The sequence below is a fragment of the Ornithodoros turicata genome, chromosome 1 (assembly GCF_037126465.1).
Source record: "Ornithodoros turicata isolate Travis chromosome 1, ASM3712646v1, whole genome shotgun sequence".
Lineage (NCBI taxonomy): Eukaryota > Metazoa > Arthropoda > Arachnida > Ixodida > Argasidae > Ornithodoros > Ornithodoros turicata.
The window spans coordinates 3,286,011-3,309,690 of NC_088201.1; the positions used below are offsets into that span (position 1 = coordinate 3,286,011).

The 23,680-nt window shown below is 44.9% G+C and overlaps 2 protein-coding genes across 2 annotated transcripts in view; one reads left to right on the top strand and one right to left on the bottom strand.

Annotated features, from left to right (window-relative positions):
* LOC135396593 (tyrosine-protein kinase transmembrane receptor Ror-like) overlaps positions 1-23,680 on the bottom strand; it is a 170,957-nt gene that overhangs the window by 132,440 nt on the left and 14,837 nt on the right. The gene's annotated exons all lie outside the window — the stretch shown is intronic.
* Positions 5,390-6,486, top strand: LOC135379198 (P2X purinoceptor 7-like). The gene is made up of 3 exons (XM_064612441.1): positions 5,390-5,553; positions 6,042-6,263; positions 6,324-6,486. The coding sequence occupies exons 1-3, from the start codon at positions 5,390-5,392 to the stop codon at positions 6,484-6,486; spliced, it is 549 nt and encodes a 182-aa protein (XP_064468511.1).

A 23,680-nucleotide genomic window follows, 5' to 3' on the forward strand; every position in this document is an offset into this window, starting at 1 on the left:
GTGATCCGCATCAGAATGTCGTGTACTGAGTGACGTCATATAATGGATATACACGGTGTTTCCTTTTATCTGCAACAAATTTTCATAAAAAAGGGAGGTGCCTTAGGGCGGTTTTACTTTTGGCATTGGATTACACGACGGGGCTGCTACTACACTCTTAAAAATGAACTTCACCGCATAGCACGCTCCTAGCCAACCATAATCTGGAATAATAGCGTTATCTGCCCTGATTTGTTGAAAACGGTAGGCGTACGCCTTTTTTTGTGATAATTATGAACAGCATAAGTGTCACAAAAAAAGGCGTACGCCTCCCGTTTTCAACAAATCAGGGCCGATAACGATATCATTCGATACAATGGATGGCTAGGAGCGTGCTATGTGGTGAAGTTCATTTTTAAGAGTGTAGGAATCCAATTGTTTTCTCAATTGGGGGACAAATTAACGTAAATATTTCAATCAACTTTTTTATTATTTAATGTCACCGAAAAATGTCATACGCGTTTTTGGCAAACCCTTATCGCGGTATGTTTTACGATCTTCGTTTTGTTTTTCTTTTTCCTTGCTTTCGTTCTTTCGTGTGTTCGCAGTCGCTTGACGTATCAGTCATTTCATCCTGCCGGACACAGCTCTTGCCCTTCCCCTGTACGATGAGCGCTGATATGTAGTGGTGATGCGCAAAGTTCTTTGCAAGCAAAAAAGAAATGCAAAAGCAAAACAAAGAAAGCGAAGCATTACGTTTTCCTGCGTCGGCACGAAGCTCAGATTAGTTTAGTGCTTCATCAGAGGTGCGAGTAGATCATGTTGTAATCAAGCTTTACTATTCCAATTGCGCAAATGTGCTGTCCAAAGACAATAATTAAAAAGTTGATCGAAGTATCTCTGTTAATTAGTCCCCTAATTGAGCAAAAAAATTGATTTCCTGGCAGCAGCCCCGTCGAGTAATCCAATGCCAAAAGTAAAACCGCGCCCTAAGGCAACTCCCGTTTTTATGAAGATTTGTTAAAGGTTTGTTGAAGATAAAAAGAAACACCCTGTATGTATTACACAGTTGAGCTGCCTGCGTGGTATGATCTGAAAAGGCATTTTTTTCAAGGCATATTGGAACAAGAAGCACTGTCCACAGAGGACATAGCCCTTCGTATCCCCTCCATCACTTGGAGTGCCCTCTCTCTATTTCATTTTCTCGGTGGCTGTATAGCTCTACTACGATAGGAACATCTCTTGTTCTTTGTTCTCAGATACAATACGAGAAGCAGTGTTTTCTTCTGCTTCAAAAACTCTCAACTATGTTCCACGTTTTGCTTTGTCTTTCAGGAGATATTGGAACCTAATGTCGCGTCGGTTACAAATTCCTGTTTCGTTCGAACCTCGGTTAAAAGTTCCGGGACGATACTCGATACGGCTTCCGTGAAGACTTTCTTTTAACCAATTGTTCGTTCATATAATTGTTATCCGATATTTCTAGCGGGCTACCTGTTTTGAAAGGGAACAGTCCCTTTGTATTTTTGGCTCATTTTAAAATCCATACTGTATAGCCCAGAGGGTAAATAAATAAATACGTTCATGTGCGAGAAATGTGTGATTGTGAACGGAACACATTAAACGCGGACCGTTCCGTTCTTCAAGACCAGTTCATAGAGAATGTGATGATGATGATGATGATGATAAGATTTAAAAAAAATGGAGATGTGAGCCCGCTCACTGCGGGACAAGCTACTCCAGGTCTAGTAAAAAAAAAAAAAAGAACGTCGAAAAAGACGAGAGCTCTGCATGCTTTTAAAGGGGTTGGGACACTTTCATATATAGATGTGGTTCATTACATCATGGACGCATTGTGCCGCACGCCAGAATACTGAGGGGAAAATAATAATTCTTCTACGTGTCGTACGTAGTGAGATACGGGCCCTCGAACACGCTCCCGAGCGAAGCGCACACGTCACAGAGCCCAGAGTTGCGTCCGTTCCTATTGGGAGCTGTAGGCACGTGACTTCTCGTGCGCTGCCTCACTGGCGGCTGCGAGGTCTTGTGATGTCAGAGCCGCGTGAGTTTCGGTATTCGTTGTGACAATTTTCTCCGCTTCTATTACCCTCTCCGCTATGAAACTTTCAATGCAGGTTCACATCGATGCAAAGAACGTCCTTTACGATTATCTGTGATAGCGTGGGATGACCTGTCACAACCCCTTTAACGAAGGTGATGAGTGCGCGCTGCTGTGCACCCTGACGACGAATCGCAGGCCATTTCGCCCAATCCCATTTCGCCTAATCCCATTTCGCCTAATCCCATTTCGCCTATTCCCATTTAGCCTAATCCCATTTCGCCTAATGCTCTTTAGCGGATTATCTCGCCATCCCTTAGCAGGTTCACCGACCTCGAACTGCAGGGGGTCCCATTTGGCCTAATGTAATGCTGCAGACAGTCCCACTTCGCCTACTGATTCGTGTCACGTGAGCAAAGAAGGCGGCCCCGGGCGTGCTGCCAAACGTCATATTCGCATCTTCACGTAACTTTACAACCTTGCTGGATTTATTCGAGCATAGCCTCGAATTGATGCATTTTTAGTTCTTCCTGAAAAGTCAATGTGAGAAATTCGTTATTCTATATGGGGAGGTCAAAGTTAATTACGCATAACAACTTTATCCCTTCGCCCAGCACTTTCACGACGTCAAAGAGAATGTATTTGTTTCTTGCGGTAGAGGTATATTGCATCGCTACAAAATCTTAGCGTCAATCGAACCTGTTTATAACAATTCGCATCACATACAGAGCTACAGAAATAACGAAAAAAGGGTTGGGCAAATGATAAATCTTACAAATGATCCCTAACTCTCCCGCACCAAGCTTTTCGGTTGAAAGAGGTAATATTTTCTTGAGTTTGAGGAACATACAGATCAATATAAAAGGATGAGGGCAACACACCACTCAAAACCAGCAGTTACGAAACTTTAATACGGTACACTGTTAAAACAAAACTTCACCACATAGCACGCTCCTAGCAAACCATCATTCCGAAGAATCTCATTCTGTGTCCCGATTTGTTCAAAACGGGGGGGGGTGCGCATATCTGGGACAAGATAATGTGTCCCAGATAGGCGCCGCCTCCAATTTTCAACAAATCAATGCACAGAATGGTATCATTCGGAATGATGGTTGGCTATGAGCGTGCTATGTGGTGAAGTTCTGCTTTAACAATGTACACTCTTAAAAATGAACTTCACCGCATAGCACGCTCCAAGCCAAACATCATCTCGAATGATAACGTCATCTGCCCTGATTTGTTGAAAACGGAAGGCGTACGCCTTTTTTGTGACACTTATGCTGTTCATAATTGTCACAAAGAAGGCGTACGCCTCCCGTTTTCAACAAATCAGGTCAGATAACGGTATCATTCCAAATGATAGTTGGCTAGGAGCGTGCTATGCGGTGAAGTTCATTTTTAAGAATGTAGGTCCGATAAGGAGAGAAATAATAGGGTGAGGGGGAAAGAAGAGGGGGGAATATGTTTGATGCAAAGAAAAAAAGAGAAGGGAAAGGTTAGCCATGATGTATAGGCTTGCTATTCCCAAAAGCTAAGAAACAAACAAAAGAAGACAAAAGCAGCCGAGACACAGAAAATTATGAAAAAAAAAACAGAAAAAAGAAACGGAGGGTAAAACAGAGTCACTATCTCGGCAAGGCCGGCATGCGCAGTGACAAGGGGGGGGGGGGATATGTTTATTTAAGAAAAGGAAAGGTCAGGAAAAGATCCCGCTTGCAATTCCAAAGAAGAAGAGAGGAAGAAGAAAGGACAAAAAATGAAACAAAGAAAAAAGCGACACTATACCAACGGCGGAAAAGAAGAAAAAAATAAGGACTTGGCGCAGTCATGTAACAACGCTATATAACAACGTAAAGTCACATGCTGTTCAAGTAATTAACACGCAAGTAACGAGTAAGTAGGTAAGTAGTAAGTAAGTAAGTAAGTAGTAAGTAGTAGTAAGTAACGAGTGATGAGGGCTACAATCCCCATTTTTTTCTTTCAAGCATCATCATCAAGTAGGTGGTGGTGGTGGTGGTGGTGATAGGGCTTGCCGTTGTCGGCCTCACGTATGTGGGCAACGTCACGACTCACGCCCTGGGGGAATGTGCGTCCTGGGCCGACTTCTAAGGGAACGAGTAAGTAATTAACAGGCTTCACTCTCTTTGATCAAATCGAGAACGATATCGTGCACTAGCATCTGTTGTTAGAGCGTATACTGTAACTGTCGCCTCCAGTTTTCAACCAATCAGAAAGTGAGATGATGTTGTTCCGAATGATGGTTGGTCTAAGCACGTTATGTGGTCAAGTTCTCTTCAGGGAAAGTGACGAAACCTCCGCTGTCCAAGATGCTTTCCCCAAAGAATTATAATTATACCCCCCACATGAAGTGTCCGCCATTATTCGACAGTCGAGCACCGTCGAGAAGTTTCGGAGGATGCTGTCTTTACCTAAAACGAGTATAAAAGGTATTATGTGGCCGTATAATGTCGTTATTGTTAAACATACCCGCGTATATCTCGCCCAAGTGTTTCGCGGTTCACGGGTTGAACCTCGTGGGCCTCCCGCCTGGTGAACAGCAATAATAAGGGTGGCCACAGCTATTGGATTGCCCCGTATAGGCGCTGTAGCATTCTGTGGGGAAAAACAAGGAAACGGCATTGGGGGTAATGGGCCTGCGGTCGTTAAGATAACGATGCCCAGGTGCGAAGAGCTATACATAGTGGTATATATCAAAGCAGAGGCCGCCGGCGATGCGAACAAACAGAAGTGAGCGGTTGCAGAAATGTCCCTGCTCAGGCTAAACAACTGGGGTGCTATGCAGAATCTCGCTGTTTCCTATATCGCCAGACTTTCTTGGATATGAACCATATCTTGGGTAAGTTACTTCTAAAAAGTAACTGAGTTGCAGTTATAGTTACTTTCTTGGTTAAGTAACTAGTTACAGTTACAGTAACTGAGAGAAAGTGACTTCGTTACATTACAGTTACTTTTTATAAAAATGACCACGAGAGGGGGATACGATTGTTAAAAACATACATTTATTTACATTTACTTAAGTGCGATAAAAGTATTTTTGCACTTAAAGGACAACAGAAATGAAAATCGGTGACTGTGGGAAAATCATCATACTATATGCATTTCGCATGGCTAATACTAGAACCGCCAGTATTTTATGCCAACGACGAACGGATTGGTATATTTTGAACGATTACTGAAGCGCTGAACCGCTCGCCCATGGGAGCTGCCCGCGGAGAGCGCAAAGCATCTTGGGATCAGCCGAGGCAGGTCTGACGTCACACATTACTCTGGGGAAGCCGGTCAGCTGGGCGAAAGAGAAGCTTTGCCGCCGTATTGCGTATCGCGCTCGAAATGTCGGACTCTGAATCTTCATCATTGTGGGAGTCCGAGAATGAGTTCTCGGATGACTTGGGGGTTCGTCCGTATATCTTCGACCTACAGCTAGGATCAGACGAAGAATCAGGGGATGCCCAAGAACACGCCACCGTCGGACGACGTGTGGAAGAATTCGACTGGTAAGTGTCCGCTCATTCTGCATGATTTCGACCATAAGAGATACATAAACTATTCACAAGCATGGAAGTATCGTATAACTCACTTCCCGTTCCTCTGATACCTAACATTACAGTTGTTCGTTGTTGCATGTTGCACATGTGCGTTGCGTGCGGTTGCTGGTGCCGTGTTTCCCTTCATGTCTAAATGCCGCTCAACTTGGTGTTGGCGTTCCTTTGTAAGTAATACGCATGCATCGTGCCCGCAAAGTTCAACAGCCGTAGAAAACCCGTAATTTTATTATCCTCAACTGCACGTTGTAGTAAAACGCAAGTACTTCGAAAACGTCGACCTTGCCTTTATTATATTGTGCGATATTTGTATATCGTACGCAAAGGCGATAGGGCGTGACATACTAAAACCCGCTATTAGCTTATGTATGCATGAGAATATACTTTCTAAATTGTATTGGACGGTGTAATGTACAGTGCCACGAATTGCATGTCAACAGGTGCTCCTGTGGTAACTGTATGCCCATGGAAGATGAGATATCCTCTGTTTGCTGCAATGAACAATGCAGAGTGCAAGATGTTATGGAGGATGCAAGTGTGCTGTGCATCACATACCACCACCTCTTCCACAAGCACTGCCTTGATGCAGATACAATTGATCTAGAGAAAATAAAAATGTTGGGCACAGACAGCAACTCCTTGGGAGGTCGCAGAAGAAACAAGTAAGCAGGTGAAAGCTACGATATGTGGGCAAAGACATTATGTTGCCTTTTAATTTTCAGGGCAAAAAGGTATATTGCGTACCGGCAATTTATATTTTGGATCTACCACCGCCTAGGGGAAGGAAACAGGGTTGTTATTCCAAGTTGTGCAATCCGAAGAATTCGTGACGAGTTCCCATCTGAAGACGGCGACTACACTGGATTCCGCCATGCACAACACTAGGTATGATAGAGTTTATGTTGTCTGTACAGCATTGTTTTTGTACAAGAGAAATGCAGTGTCATTTCCACACAATTCGTTTAATATGAATATCAATTTCTTTATTTCAGCTCATGAAAAAATAAAAATAAAAAAAGCCACAGTTGCAGTTCAACATGTCCCTTTGACTGATGTTGTCCCTTTCCAAGACACAGTCCTTCACAACTCAAAAATGTGCCAGCATATACATTTATTGGAATATTTTGATATTGCACACACTAACTTGAAGCAAGTATTCTCTAGTCATGACCAACACTAACAGGCAGACCTGTAAGTGGCATGTGACAAGTAACTGCATTATTAACAATAAATTACTCTTTCGAGTAAGACTGAGCGTAATCGATTAGTTTTGCATGAAAGTAATTTTTCAAGTGTAATCCGACTACAGTTTTACTGATGAAAAAGGAAGTCACTGAAAAGGTTAGCCAGCTGTAGGACTCGAACCCACGTCACCTAGATTACCAGTCCAGGGCTCTGTTTTTTTTAAATTCGGTGCTAGCGCCGCGAAGCAACAGCGGCTATGAGCAGCGTACAGACGTGTACAGATGGGGAGAGGACACCAGGAAGGAGTGGGGGACAGGGGGGTTAGTATGCGTCCTGGGCTGACTTCAGGAGGAACAGTGAAGATTTATACCCCTGTTTTACCTTTTCTATCGCGGGTAGTAAAAATGCCCCCTGTACATTGAAAAATGTCCTGTAGCTGAAGCAAGATATCCCCACAGACGTGAGTAACCTCAGGGTCTTCTTGATGTTGGCACCAGAGAAAAGGATGCCTGCACTGAGTAAAATATTCCCAAGGGGCTTTACTTAAGAGGGGCTGGCTGTACCAAGAGCACACGTGCCCACTTGCACATGCAGTTTCCACACTCAGCAGAGTTCCATCACATCTCTTCTTGACATGTACCACTTTCTCTGAACATTTTTGACACTTTGAGAGCAATACATCTAAAGCTGTCTCAAAGACGATGAACTTTCGCTCTGAAATCCTGTTCACGGGGTTGTTCGTGGCACCCAGGACCTCGTCATGGAAGCTCAACCTAGAAAGTTCAACAACACATGGCATCGGGGAAGCATAACCTGCAAAACAAGAAAGCGCATAACATAGTGCTGAAGTAACCTACTCGTCCATGGAGCTTGCGAAGGTTCATATGTTACGTCTCCCTTGTCCAGACGAACACAATCAGGCTCCTCATCCGACTCGTCCTCACTATGAACAGGAGTAGAACGCCAGTGAGTGGGACGTGTCTGGGTGCTTTTCGAGCTTCCTTCTCGTTGGGCTGGTGCAATGTCCAGTGCCACCTGAACAGCTGGGTATCGTAAAAAGATACGTGGACCCTAACCTACACTTGACATACGTACATAACAGGACTATTGATACTTTTTCATACCACGGTTTCTATAAATGCCTGTTGTCTGGGTGTGTGCATTTTTTGTGAGCACGGCCTCTATTAGCTGGGTTGCATGTGTGGTGTCGTTCCTTGGTACATAACCCACATCTGGCAAGCTACCGACATCTGGTTCCTGCACAGAATTGCAAGATCATGTGGAAAAAACTATAATCATGGGGAAGCAAAGTATGATACCTGTACACACAAGCTCTTACCTGTTGACTGTCACTATTAGGTGTTTCAGAGGTGCAGCACATCAAGGCATAACTGACAACGCCCTGTTGAAACATGCATGATCAGCACATTTTGTAAAATAACTATCCTATACGACAACATGTATTGTTATATCATGTTACTAACAGGAGAGGTCATATGCTTACAAAACATGTCATTATTATAGACATATGTACCTGGGATGTAGTCTCACTTGTACTAAATGGTATACTGTGCACACTCACAGCAGAGGAACTGGCCTGTAAATTTAATGAATGAGTTTGTAACACTAAAATGGTCACCGTAGATTGAAAAGTTGCAAAAATATTGACGAATAGATGCAGTTATCTAAACAGGGATTCATAGATGCACTGATCATGCCAAGTTTTCAATAGTTCAGCATGGTAATGCAAGAAGACGCACCTGATCAAGTATTACATCGGAGGATATTGAAGACTGCATGGTATTTTCAGACGCTCTGTTACCATCCGAAGACGTTTCAGCGATGCCGGCTTCTTGTGTGGCCAACAGTGAATTTATAACCTGGATGAGAATGAGCCTATTTGAGTAACACTGTGGAAGAGCCTTTTTGAGTCAAGTTTCTCAGCTACTTGCCTCTTTGCGTTGGCACTTCTCGAATGCCTTGCTAAGTCTTTCTGCCTTTCGTTTCCGTGAGAATACAGAAGGAACAGCTCCTTCTTTCAACCTGTTGTACTTTGTTGACCAGCCTAGGCTGTGGAGCACCTTCGGATCTGTCTCGAAGTCTTCGTCAAGAAAATGTGCAGCGCACAACTTCTCCTGTTTCGCCGGTCTCCAGGTAGGCCTAGACGGATTCGCGGCCAGGCACCAAATTCTACGCAGTTTCTCGTCTTTTGGAAACAGATACCCCGACCTCCCTTTCCCGAAGTGAAGTCTGCAACACGCCGCACCACAGACAGGAGCCATTGCACCAACTGCGCCAGCACACGCAACTTTCTTGCCGCGAAAACACGAAAAAGGACCACCGCTTCGAAAACATGCGCAAAAAGAACGGCAGGAACTCCAAGAGGAGAAATGACTCACGTCATTTCCGTTGTCTGCTACGGCACCGGAGCGACGCTCGCTAGGGTTCGTATCGCCCCGCGGACACAGTTTTATATCCCGTTTGTGACAGTCTCGCAGCGAATTTCGGTAGATCCCAGTCGAATTCCGGATTGTTTTGGTACATACTGCAACATGAGCTAAAGAACTTTGCGGCACATTTTCATTTCTGTTGTCCTTTAACCAGAAGCTGTAGATGTCGATATGTGGCTCTCCCACAGGGAAAAATACGACATGTGTACGTACGTAAAAAAAGGATCAACATTTAGTCGAGTAACTGCTTAAATTTTGCAGTTACATTCACAGTTAGGGTAGCTAGTTACAGTTAAAAGCTATTTTTCTGGAAATGTAACTAGTTACTGTAACTAGTTAACCCCAAAAGTAACTAGTTACAGTTACAAGTTAGAAGTAACTGAGTTACTATACCCAAGACTGATATGAACCAAGGCAATTTCCATATATGAAAATTGCCACAAAAAGGCGTACGCCCCCCTCTATATCCGAATCAGAAGCGATAACCCTATCATTCGTTGCAATGGTTGGCGCACAGCGTGCCATGCGGTGAAGGTCCGTTTTTAGAGTTTTGGAATGAGAAATATTAAGCTATAATCCACGCGGACGTGGTCTGTATATGTGCACTCGAAAATTTCTCCTTCGCACTGATCACGCGAGTTGATGGACAAACAATGTGCAATTTCCTCGGGTAATTACTTTGCTACAGTATATATACGACGCATACAATAAACGAGAATCGCCAATCACAAACACAATCGCCCTTATGGGTCTGTGATAAGTGGTGATAACATGTTCGTTGTTCCTGCATTGATCTGTGTTACGTAAACGATCTTTTTTTTCTACCCATCTACGTCTCCCTCACTGCAAAGAAAACATCCAGCGATATTGACGTCGTATGGCAGACGCCGTTCTCGCTCCCACGCCTTACTGCGGGAAACGAATAAAACGCTGTTGTTGGCGAATTCTGACGAAGTTTGGCGAAGTTTCTGGCGAAGTTTGAATTGGACGAATGCTTCAGCCGCTTTCGATTCACCGCAGCCGTCGTACCTCACTGTCACCTGTTTTTCCAACTTTATATATATATATTGCCCCCTGCAGCCACCGTCGCTGTCGATCCAGACAGGTCTCCCAAAACGTATGTGGAGTCAGTGTCGGGTCCAGACCCTCGGTTTGGGGGACCCTCGGCCGTTTAGGTTTAGTGCTCGTACACTCTTAAAAATGAACTTCACCGCATAGCACGCTCCTAGCAAACCATCATCTCGAATGATATCGTTATCTGCCCTGATTTGTTGAAAACAGGAGGTGTACGCCTTTTTTGTGACACTTATGCTGTTCATAATTGTCACAAAAAAGGCGTACGCCTCCCGTTTTCAACAAATCAGGGCAGATAACGATATCATTCGAGATGATGGTTGGCTAGGAGCGTGCTATGTGGTGAAGTTAATTTTTAAGAGTGTACACTCTAAAAACAGAACTTCACCGCATAGCACGCTGCGCTCCAACCATTGCCAAGAATGATAGGGTTATCGCTTCTGATTGGGAGAGAGAGGGGGGGGGCGTACGCCTTTTTGTGACAATTTGGATATATGAAAATTGCCACAAAAAGGCGTACAAAAGACCTGCTGAGCCTCCACAAGTTTCGATGACTCAACGAGCGAGTGACGTAATCGTAAGCCCACAAATTGCAATGATGTCATGTTCTGGAGAAAGGACTCGTCTCCTAGCAACGACGCCGGCGTCCGGGGAGGGTCACGTGGTCGAGAAGTCACGTGAGGCTGATCCGAAAGAGAGAAAAAATTGAGATATGTATTCCCCCTCCTTTGTGTTTTCTCCAAGGTCGGAGCGGTCGGATGGTATGTCACGTGGGGTTAAGCTACCGGAGTGTAAAAAGTGAGCTCCCGGAAGACTCGAAGGGCAACAACGTTGCCAAATGAGCGCCGGGCGCTCCGTCGGGCCATAACTGGACGTCACAGTTCTCAAAAATAAAAATTAAATTTCTCTAGGTTTGGCGTCACGTATAGAGCAGGAATGTAAAGTGAGGCAAGAAAATTTCAGTTACGTAACTTTGATGGGATTCTGAAGACACAAGATTTAGTCCGTTGCGGGACATTAAACTTTACGTCGTCGACTTCGGGGGACGGTTGTTGTTCACAAGGTTATAATTGCACGAAACAAAATCAACGTGCAGGTTCTGACGCAACACTGGTCTCACAACTTCATTTTTTTATTATTTTGCAACTAATTAATCAACAAAAAGAGACCGCGCCTCATATTATGCGCCCGTGAAATTATCTTTTTTTTTAAATTTGCTTCTTCAGAAATGCCCTGTCAGTGAACGATGTGCTGCCTTGAATCTGCCTTGAAAGCAAACACCCTGACATAAGATCGCGGCTGATGCGCGAATCGATTGTTTCGAAAAACACCGGTATGATTTGTTTTTCGCGGCGGGTGCAGCGCGAAAGAAGTTTTGAGCTTGGGTAGAATGGCGACGGGTACAAAAACGCTAATGGGTAGTTACGATACAGCCAAACCAACGCGCAATAATCAAAATGCGGGCCAAATGCATGCGTGATATAAGAGACTTAAAACAAGGACCGGTAGAAAGCCGTTCATACCTGTAAATCACCATCGTCCATATGGGACCATTTACTCGATAGAACATGCCGCAGAGTGAACGGTACGCAGGCTGACGGAGTTCCACCACGAATCTCCCACGGTGCTGGTGCTGGTGTGAAATTTGGCTCGCCGTTGTCGATCTCACATAGGTGGGCAACGTCACGACTGACGCTCTGGGGGAATGTGCGTCCTGGGCCGACTTCTATGGGAACTGTGCCGACATCTGTCTGACAGCGTCGGAGGGAAAACCCAGGAAAAACCCCAGCCAGCATAACCGGCATCGGGCTTCGAACCTCCCACAACCAACGGAATACTGACGGATGCACAAATCCCGTGCGCGGTGCGATATGGCTCAAATCCCGCCGCTGACTGGCTTTTTCGACGACTGCCATATTCCTATAAATCCTATATTACGGTTATGTAATATAGGATTTAAGGATATAGGACACGAAGGCCAGTTTGAAAAATTCTCCTCGACCGCAACACGTTATTTCAGACACGATTGTTCGTTCTAAAGAGTACTGAGAAAGGCAGTATTTCGCTTCTCCAGCGGGCTGCTCGCCAACTACACCGTAAACTGAAAAACACCCTTATGGGTGTAAATGGCTTGTCCCATAACTCACACCACTTTTTACACCGTATGGTCTGGAACACCCCTTTTAGAGGGTGTACTCTGTGTAAAACACCCTTTGAAAGGGTGCTTTTCCTTGAAAATGACTTCTTTTGCACCCGTTAAGCACCCTTTTAGGTTGGTGTAAGATTGTTAAACACCCTCCTAAAAAGGTGTATAAAGGGGGCAACAGACGGCATTTTCAGGGAAAACCACCATTTCAAAGGGTGTTTTACACAGAATACACCCTCTAAAAAGGGCGTTCCAGACCATATGGTGTAAAAAGTGATGTGAGTTATAGGACAAGCCATTTACACCCATAAAGGTGTTTCTCAGTTTACAGTGTAGCGGACCCCAGCAGAAGCACTCAATGAATGATAGTAACAGCAGACGACAGGTATATGTATTTCGCGCTCACCCGAAACTGGCGCAATTTCCCTTCGTGTATAATGGAGTTTCCCGGCTTACAGAACCCAAACAGCAACAGCCCCGCTCAATTCCGCAGTGCAAAACTACGGCGAAGAAGAATATTCAATATCGAGATGGGGAAAAAGATACTATCCCAGGAGCGGCGTGAACGAACACAACGGGAAACCACGCGCGAGTTCTGTTATTTGGACAAGTTTTGAAACGTGTCTCGTGGAAGAAGGCATCAAGCATTCATAGGCAATCATTCTTCTCTCCGCCGTCTTAAGCACGACGCGAGCGCCTCTAATAGTTGGAGAGGCGAATACATTTTCAATATCCTGTATAGGATGCGGTCTGAAATACGAGCTTCTCGTTCAATCCCCTCCGCACCCATAAGGCGCATCGGTTAATACATTGTGGGTAGACTTTAAGGTATATGTTCCGAGATATAGGAGAAACGACGTGACGGATAGGGTGGCTTTTTTGTGTAACAGGAGCAACGAACGAAAAAGCCGAAGAAAGAATGGGAAAAAGATATGTTTCTATATATGACGTGCATTACATGATGTTCAACCACCAGCGTCCTATGCCATTTTATCTCTCAAACCTTCTTCATGGTTACGCCCTTTTGTGACCTTCAAAGAGTGCGTTGATATGTATAGCAAAACAAAACAAAACCGTTTTCGCATATGCGTTTCTTACATGCATTGTATTAGCGAATAATTACTCCGTTAGTAGCAGGAACATCCTGTAATCTGCCGTAGCGCAGGCTAACCTTTTCCTCCTATTTTTTTTTTTTTTTAATATAGTAAACATATCCCCCCCCCCCACCTCCCCCTGTAATCCGCTTAAAAGTTACACCAGCTTAACGTACGATAAGAACTCGGAAAATCATCCTACTACAAACTTCGCGGGTCATAGAAAAGTGTGGCGAGGGCGCAGGCGAGTTGGTTGGTGATGACGGGCATCCATAGACTTGCGTCGTGCCGCTTGCGTGACCCTCAATCTCGGGGTTGCGATTATGGATGACGGATCAATTTGCTTCTTAAGTGTGTTTGAGCTGTTGGAGTTGTTAAAGCAGCAATGAGGTGACACTTAACGTGGCTGGAAACCCTACGTCATTTGTCAGGCTGTCCACCAGGAGCCACCCTGCAAAATATTTCCGCTCTGCGGTGTATTGTCACTACGTCATCGAATTTACAAAAAAAAACAGTCGTAGAAAGCAGCCGCCGACACGATCGTCGTGTAACGGTGAGAATGCCCCGAGCCTTTTCGAAGTGAAAACGTATGTGAGTTCAGTTTGGTAGCAGATCAAAATTTAAGATGCAACATGCCGAATTTATGCCGAATTCCATGACGCTATAACTCCGTGAGTCATAAACCGACTGCAATCAATCGGCAAAATCCAGATAGCTTACGCGTGTAAAATTCTACCTATAACACGGTCACTGCGGCGGCTGACGCAATCTCCGGGTGTGGCGGGCGCGTGCGTGTGAGGCGGAAATGTAGGGGTACGCGTACCTTGCGGGTAGTAAAATCTCGCGAACTCGTGAAGCTAGGACGCCGACCGAGGTGTCATTGGAAACCGCTTGAGAGGTTCTGCCTGGACCTTAATCGATATCGGCTTCAACAACGAAAACCAAAATTTTATAAATTTGCAAATTTGAAATATCAAAATTTTCCCAGAATGTCGGCACATATGAGACTAAAATATGATCAGAATTGAAGGAAACGGCAATAAGACAAAAAAGGGCGCCAAAGTCCAGCACCGAGCGATCAAGAGAGCTCCGAGAGCGCCGAAGAAGATATGCGGCGGAGGCAAACTCGACTGCCGGCGCGCACAGCTATCCCTTACCAGCGGGGCAACTTCGACTTGTGATAGTGCGAAAGTGACCTATACAAAGACAATGGAGTGCATCCGAGGGGAGGAGGGAGGGGGAAGGGGGCTCAGTACCGTGGAGGAGCCAGACCCCGCCAGAGAGCCCCAGGAGCAGCGACGATGGGAGGCGGCGCGTGCCGACTAAAACGTCATTGATATTGTCACGAAGCGAAATGGGTCGGCGAGTCGTCGAATAAACAGCGAACGGTTTATTAGACTACTTGGTAGCAAAACACAAGAGTGATAGGTCTCTGAACACAACTGAGTCCAAAGAATGAATGCTCCAGCTTGGAGCGCACAAGCATTTAAGCGTCGCGCCGAAAAGTCTAGAAACAGCACGTGCGTTTGCCCGAGAGCAGGCGATGTGTCTGGAAGCTTCTTCTTCAGCATGCGCCGGGATGAGATGTACCGTTTCGTGCCTGCCCTCGAAGTTTCGCGATGATTCGTGGCAATATTATTAAATGACTAATGAATGGAATGAATAGAAATATTGGACTCGTATTCCTTTCACTAAAATCCCGCAAAAGAGCAAAGGAATTGGATATCGTGACGTTTTCATATAAAACACGGCTCGCACACGACTGAGCCCTCCCCAATTTTTTTTTCTTTGTTGTTTTCTTCTCATTGCACACGCTGCTTATATATGTTTGAGCTGTGCCGCTGTGCGTCACGGACGACGTGCATGGGGATCACGTTACGGTAACCTTACCAACCAACCAACCTTACTCCTCTCGATGTGCGATGCGCTCTTTTCACGAGGAGAGGATTTTTGAAAGGTGCGCGGAACAAAGGCGTCGCTGGGTATAGGTCACCTGCGTTCACCCTTGTTTCGCAGGAACTCATTTTATTCGTTTAGAACACTCCGCAGGGAAAAACGAAAAAAGAAAATGTGAGTCACCGCGGTGTTAAATATGAAATATTCGTTTACTGCTCACCCGGCCGAAGGTTTCATCAATCAAGTTGATTGATTCATTCAGGCGCAATTTGCTTTTTGTTCCTGCAAAGTCGTCTTCTCTTTTTATGCGGATAGGTGTCGCTTACACACATGGCGCCGTACTTGAAGTACACTCTTAAAAATGTACTTCACCGCATAGCACGATCCTAGCCAACCATCATCTCGAATGACACCGTTATCTGCCCTGATTTGTTGAAAACGGGAAGCGTACGCCTTTTTTGTGACACTTATGCTGTTCATAATTGTCACAAAAAAGGCGTACGCCTCCCGTTTTCAGCAAATCAGGGCAGGTAACGATATCATTCGAGATGATGGTTGGCTAGGATTGTGCTATGCGGTGAAGTTCATTTTTAAGAGTGTAGGCATGTAGGCATGTAAGTGCGAAGTAAACGTCAGGTTTACTTCACAATTACAACGCAGGATTTCTCAGGAGAGACCCCTGTCGCGAAACAAATTGCGCGATTTATTGAGAATTCTAAAATGTATAACGAAAAGAAATTCTGAGGCGATTCAAGTTTTCTCAAATGAACAGAATCTTTTCACGGACAGCTATGGTTACGCAAATAGAGTCCATATCGGCTCACTGCAGCAATAGACGCGGACAAAGAGTTAGAACATAGAAGAGACACACCACCTGGTCTCTTTGTCCGCGTCTATGGCTGCAGTGAGCCGATATGGACTTGTACCAACTACCCCGCTTTGTCCCTCTTGTGCAAATAGAGTCTCGTTCTGTAGGTAATTCGCACATGAATAATTCTGTTACTACCGTGTATTACACTCTTAGAAATGAACTTCGCCTCATAGCACGCTCCTAGCCAACCTTAATCTCGAATGATATCATTATCTTCTCAGATTTGCTGAAAACGGGAGGAGTACGCCTTTTTTGTGACAATTATGAACAGCATAAGTGTCACAAAATAGGCTCCGCCCCTCGTTTTCAACAAATCAGGTATGAGAACGTTGTCATTCGGAATGTTGGTTGGCTAAGAGCGTGCTATGTGGTGAAACTCATTTTTAAGAGTGTACGCTCGTTTTAGAACAGCAACAACAACAATAAACGAAGGAAGAATGCGGATAAAGTTTGATTTTCGGGCTGGAACATCCCATGTCATGGTGATAATATATTTGTCGTTCGTTTTGTCGGTGACACAACTACGGTGAGCTAGGAACGTCTTTCTAGTCCACCATAACAGAACTGAAACCACATTTTCCTCTCTTTCTTGTAGTTCAGTCTCAAAAACGAAGCTTTTTCTCGGTATCAGGTATACACTTGGCTCTGCGAGCTTGGAACTTGAATATCCCTATATAGGGGACGCACTATCCACCCTTATAAAAATGCGCATCCATAATTAATACCGGACTCCTATACTCATATCAACTACTGAGCTACATCCATCATCCACGTTCCTCTAATAGCAGCCTGCTATGTCATTGTTCTTCTCCTTTTTTTTTTCCTTACAAACGAACAGCGATAGCTGTATCAGAGAGGTTTTGCTGCATTCGCGGTGATGGCGAGCGTAGCGCGAAAGATGGCACACGTTTCTGTTCTGTCATCAAGCCTTGGTTTACACTCTTGTCTAACCAGGGCAATGGTCGCCAACCTATATGAGAGTCGCTCGAATGGGCTTATACTCGATCGCTTCGATACAACTTTGAAGTATAGACCACTTGCACTCCTATACGTCATCGATTACGTTTCGCCGCCGCGCAAAGCATGCTGGTGGGCACCTATCAACCTTATCAGCCTTTTCGGCCTATCAGCAGAAGCGTTTTTTCCCGCTTCTTGCCAACCAGAGCAAAATATAACCTCGAACCGGTCTTCTCGGGACGCCACATGTTTGTAAACAGAAAGTGGTCTATACAGAACACGAAGGACGAAGACAACGTTATCGCCGACGCACTTTCGCGACTGCCTGTAACTACACTCTCAAAAATGAACTTCACCGCATAGCACGCTCCTAGCCAACCATTATCTCGAATGATATCGTTATCTGCCCTGATTTGTTGAAAACAGGGGGCGTACGCCTTTTCTGTGACAATTATGAAACGCATAAGTGTCACAGAAATGGCGTACGCCCCCCGGTTTAAAAAAATCAGGGCAGATAACGATATCATTCGAGATAATGGCTGGCTAGGAGCGTGCTATGCGGTGAAGTTCATTGTTAAGAGTGTAGGGTTGTCACCTTTCGTAGTGAAAAATACCGGATGAGGGAGAGGAGGTGGAATAGAGGGAAAGGAGGAAAGGCTCGTGGGAAAGGGAGAGTGGGTGAGGGGGTGGACGAGCACACACACACACACACACACACACAGACAGAGAAAGAGCGGGCGTGCTCGTGCGCGAGGAAACATACGTTCCTGTGTGTGGCTGGATCCTCGATGCTAGAAATTGCTAGAAACAGGCATGAACCCTCTACTGGATCGTATTGGAGCAACCAGGTTGGAGTGCCACTTACTTAAAAAAAAAACGCATCGACGCAGACAAACCCTTCTTTGCAGGCACAGATCTCATGAAGGTTGTATGCGACCTATAAGTTCTAGCTGGCTTGACACAAGCACCAACAGCTTTGCACATCCACTGCTCTCGTCCCCTCCGAACGCGAGACTTAATGAATAACAGTGATAATAATAATAATAAACGTGAATAATGATCATGATGAATAGCTAAGAAAATGACTGGTGACTGCGGAGCTTGGTTTGTGCTCCAGATTTATTCAAGCTGTAGTGGAATGTTGAAGGGAGAACCCCGTAAAAGCAGACTTGTGCTCGTTACCGAAAAAAAGGAACTAAATACCGTTACCCGTTACTTCAGAAAAAAGTAACTAAATACGTTACTCGTTACCAACATACAAAAGTAACGAGTTCTCGTTACTCACAGGTAACGAGTTACTTTTACGTTACCGCAGCATACTTTAAGTTAAAGGAGCCAACAAACGTGCCGTCACTTGCCTTCAACTCTTTATTAATGAGGAATTGCACTTCAGAAGAAGCTGATAATCGAAATTTGTCGTCCGTCCTTCGTGTTCCGTGTCTCTCGGCCCGTTACCATGAATGTATATCAGTTTGCCTGGACCTTCTCCCTTGCTTCCGAAGTGGGGGTGATCGGAGATTACGAAAACACAAGAAAAAACACTGGTTTTCGTACCACCGATCACCAACGGTTCCCCAAAACAGACGAGGGGCTGCGTCATAATTTAGAGCGCTCAGAAGCTTAGCAACGACAAGAAAAGGCTAGATGTCGAAACGCGTTTTTTGTAGCCATAGCACAATTGGTGGCCATTCTTGGGAAAGAGTGATGGTCGGAAATTACGGAAACAAGAGAAAGGACAACAACACATCCAGTGAGGGACTGGTCACGCAGGTCAAATCTGCACGCATTGCGTCACACGGAGTGCCGAAATGTGCTCCCCCGTGCTCAAGAAAAGGAACGAGTAACGTCAGTAACGAGTTACCAATATTTGTAACTGATTCCGTTACTATTACTATTTTTTTTAAAAGTAACTGAATCGTTACTTCGTTACCAAAAAAAGTAACCGTTACCAAGTAACGAGTTATTTGTAACGAGTTAGGCACAACTCTGCGTAAAAGCCCTTATTAAAAGGTCTCGAGCCACAAGTACCGGCAAAAGGCTGCCGGTATCACCTTCCTATACCGGCAGTCGGCAGAGCGCGCAAATAACCGGCCGTGCCGGTATAATAGCGGCCTGGCGGCAACCCTATACAGTCAACCCTCGATTTATGAACACCCTCGGTTCCCCGAAAAATCGTTCATAAATCGAGGGATTCATAAGTAAAAAATTCCATTAACTGAGTACTATCAAGCAAATGGAACAGTATTTCCGAGTTGGGATTGTATTTATAATGCCATATATTGTGTAATTTTGCTTTTGACCATGCCTTCTGCTGTATCAATCTCACAAAGAACAGACGTTAGCGCATTCACACTCTGTTTATTATGCAGTACTAAATTGTTTAATTTTGCTTTGGACCATGCCTTCCGCTGTGTCAATCTTGGAAAGAAGAGATGTCACCACATTCGCACTGGACTGGTCTCGGATTTCCTCCGGGATTTTTAACCTCCGTTTATTAATCTCCGGGTGACAGCGTCCACCTTACTCATCGACTGAGGTCAGGAACACTTGGTCGCACCTTGTGCGACCCCGGAAAACCCGTTTGTTGTTCGGGTTTCGAGGGGTTAAGAACCGAGGGTGCAATACCTGGAAAACATTTTGTCCGTTCAGGCGTCATTCATAAGACCACGAAATAATCCCTTTGAAGGTTTCTGTTGACCTCGGAACGATCCGTTCATAAATTGAGGGCAAAAACGCTGGGCAACTTCTAGTTGGTTCCCAGAAATTCCGTTCATTATTCGAATATCGAGGTTCATAAAACGAGGGAAAAATAAATGGAAAAAGTTTGGTTCCCCGTGCTCGTGTTCATAAAACGAGGGAATTCATAAATCGAAGGTTCATAAATCGAGGGTTGACTGTACCTGAAACTGACCCAAATGATGATTGCATTTCTACCGAAGTGGAGTCAGAGCTCCATGCAATGCCCTCTCCATCCTCTTTCCATTGCAGAGCTTAAGGAGGCGATGGACGACAACCCTGCACCCACGCGAGTTGTGAGATTTCTCAACCGCTCTTGGCCTATATACTGATGCGAGAGATGACAAGGATCTCGCCCCGCTTACTATCTAATCCGGGACGAGCTTTTCTGTGTGCAAGGTCTTCTGATTGGAGGCGACAAGGTCGTAACACCGTCACGTCCGCGAAGACGTGTCATCAATCTTGCTCAGAATCTCATCCTGGAATAGTCCGTACTATAAGCAGCGGATTCGGCTCAGGTACTAGTGGCCAGGGATGGCCACAAGTACATTTTTTTGAGGAGTTAAATATACAAAATATTTTGTTGAAAGAGGTATTTAAAAACTCTGCATAAATACTTTTCAATATGAATATTTAAATACAAAATATAAATACCGTATTTAAATACCGTAACTATACGACCATAAATACTGCGAGGAAGATGTCATCAGGAATTAGAGAAATAATGATGATCATAACAACAAATCAGCGAAGGAACAACAGCATTTATTTGCTAGATAATCATGGCGATTTGAATGTTAGAAGCTTCTCGAAGACTGCATCTTCTAGGTATCTTCTGTTCGGCACGTATAGCATCAGATTCGCAAAGGAGAACACCTCTCCACACACTCTTAAAAATGAACTTCACCTCATAGCACGGTTTTAGCCAACCATCATGTCGAATGATATCGTTATCTGCCCTGATTTGTTGAAAACGGGAGGCGTACGCCTTTTTTGTGACAATTATGAACAGCATAAGTGTCACAAAAAAGGCGTACGCCTGCCGTTTTCAACAAATTAGGACAGATAACGATATCATTCAAGATGATGGTTGGCTAAAAGCGTGCTATGCGGTGAAGTTCATTTTTAAGAGTGCAGGTGCCGATGAAGAACGGGTCGTATTAAATTTGACGAACATGCTCCGTACTACACTGTTAAAAATGAACTTCACCACATAGCACGCTCCTAGCCAACCATCATCTCGAATGACAACGTTCTCGCCCCTGATTTGTTGAAAACGGGAGGAGGAGCCTATTTTGTGCCGTGCATAATGGCACAAAATAGGCTCCTCCTCCCGTTTTCAACAAATCAGGGGCGAGAACGTTGTCATTCGGGATGATGGTTGGCTAGGAACGTGCGATGCGGTGAAGTTCATTTCTAAGAGTGTACGAGGTAACCGGGTAGTGCCGACCGTTGCGCGCAACAACGGTGAAAAACTGGCCATCTAAGATGGTTTGTCTCAATAGCGTGCTTGCGAAAACATCGGCATAACTGCTCGGCTTCCCAAACGCTTCTTTGCCCTTCTTATACCGAATGGTCAAATGCAGAGTAACTCTAAGACATGAGTCAGTATGTTGCGCATTATTGAAATACTATTTTAATTACAGTGTATTTAACTACTGCCCATCCACGCTCGTGGCCCTGACTATACCTCTGCCGAAGAGGGGTCCCCGTGACGTAATCATGACGTTGGTGGACATAGCGAAACCGAAACAGTGCGGGCGGAGAACACTGCCATTTCACTATGCAGTATTCCTTCACGAAGGTCAAGGCTCGCTTCGTTGTATTAATGGTACACGCTAGAGTCACTAAATATGCTTCGCTTCAGAGTATCGACACTGAGGTCCAAGGCAGAGCAGGAGCGCCATCTTGTTGCCGCACCACAGCGGTACCATCCCCATTTGAGGATCAAAGACGACTAACATAATGCTCCCTGTGGGATAGAGAAGCGTGTGTGATTGTTGCGCGATAATCCATGTATTGTCCACCAGAGCGTGCAGTAGATGTTAAGGTGAGCTCAAGGCCATGAACTGCTGCTTGTAAATGAAACATTTCACCCGCGCACGATAGATGGCATCGTGCGCTAAAGTGCGCCAGAGCCATTTATAGGGAGAGTTTCGCCATTCTTTGATCTTTTGCCGCCTCATGGGAGGAGCTTATTTTGACGTCAGAGTCGTCGTTGCGCCGCCCTAAAAGCCTGAATCCGAGCGGAATCCGCTTACCAGCCATCTAGTCCGCGCCATATTGATGCTGTCCGCCAGCTGGTCGGCAGCTTCGTGGTCGCGTTGAATGTAATCTACAGGAATAACCGGCGTATGACCCACCGGCCCCAGGGATAAGGGGGGGAGGGGGGGCTTTGTTGTCGAACTGAAAGAGTTCAAGGACGAAAGGCTTTCGAAGCAAGTACGCATGTGTCTTCTCTCCTTGGATTGTAAACAAGGATCAGCATCAATATGGCGTCGGCGACCGGTTGACGACTGAATAACAATGGAGCACGACGAGGGAGGTCTTTCAGCCGTGACGTCGCATGACGCGCTTCAAGTTAGGCTCCTCCTTATGACCAAACTCTCTCTATAAACGGCTCTGAAGTGCGCGTGGGTAGCGTGGCGCGGAAACAAGATGGCGCATGCTCACTCTTGGAACTCAGTGTCGATACTCTGAAGCGTAGCTTATTTAGTGACTCTAGTAGACACAAGTGTGGTCACATTTTTCGTCGCTTTCGTGTCTTCATTTGCGTTCCGAGTCCACCGCGTAAAGAAAAGAAGGCTTCATCCCAAGGGTTGCATCGTCTGAGTCGTAATCCCGTGCGGAATGTGGTTTGTCATTACGACTTAGTTTGCGCTTGACAAGACCTTGTCGCGTTACTCTCAAACAGAGTTGTACGTAACGCGTTACTAGTAATTGCGTTACTAGTAATCAATTACTTTTTCAGTAATTTTTTAACGTAATCAATTAGTTTTGTGAGCAAGTAATTTTCCAAGTAATGCGATTACAATTTACGGTAATCAATTACTGAGTAATTGATTACTTCTTTAACCTTCTGTCAACAATGGCAACCCTTTTCAGCAACCCAATCTGTTCTTCTGTTCCACCACCAGTACGACTGAAGCAATGACGCAGAGGTCACTGTGACGGCCGTCTCTAGTCCACACGTGTTATACACACGCGTTATTACCACATGATACAACCGCGATAATATGATGATATGATAATATTACAACCGCGACCTACTAGAGCAACAGTAAAATAGATGACTGTATTGATAAATTGTGGGGGCTGAACATAACAACAGTAACAAAACGAAGCCGAAGTTTCGATGCTGTTTTAAATGTATGTATAAATCTGTAATAAACGCGCGTATGTGTTTTGTATGTTGCTTTCAAATGTATTTGTGAATTCACTTATCATGTATTTTGGTGTCTCATATTAGAATTTGCAACAAGAGCTGCACGGTTGCATTCACTGCAGGCTTGTTGGCTTTGCTATGGCCCACAATTTAAAAGTAACGGGAAAAGTAACGCGTTACATTTTTAATCGGTAACGTATTACATTTTTGATGAAGTAATTTGTAACGGTAAAGAATTACTTTTCGTGCAGCAGTAACAGTAACTGTAATCAATTACTTTTTTCG

What these genes read in the sequence shown, in the direction of transcription:
- LOC135379198 (XM_064612441.1), top strand. Translation starts at nt 5,390, where the DNA reads ATGTCGGACTCTGAATCTTCATCATTGTGGGAGTCCGAGAATGAGTTC. An exon ending in CGTGTGGAAGAATTCGACTG is followed by an intron (nt 5,554 to 6,041) that starts GTAAGTGTCCGC and finishes GCATGTCAACAG; the next exon opens with GTGCTCCTGTGGTAACTGTA. An exon ending in GGAGGTCGCAGAAGAAACAA is followed by an intron (nt 6,264 to 6,323) that starts GTAAGCAGGTGA and finishes TTTAATTTTCAG; the next exon opens with GGCAAAAAGGTATATTGCGT.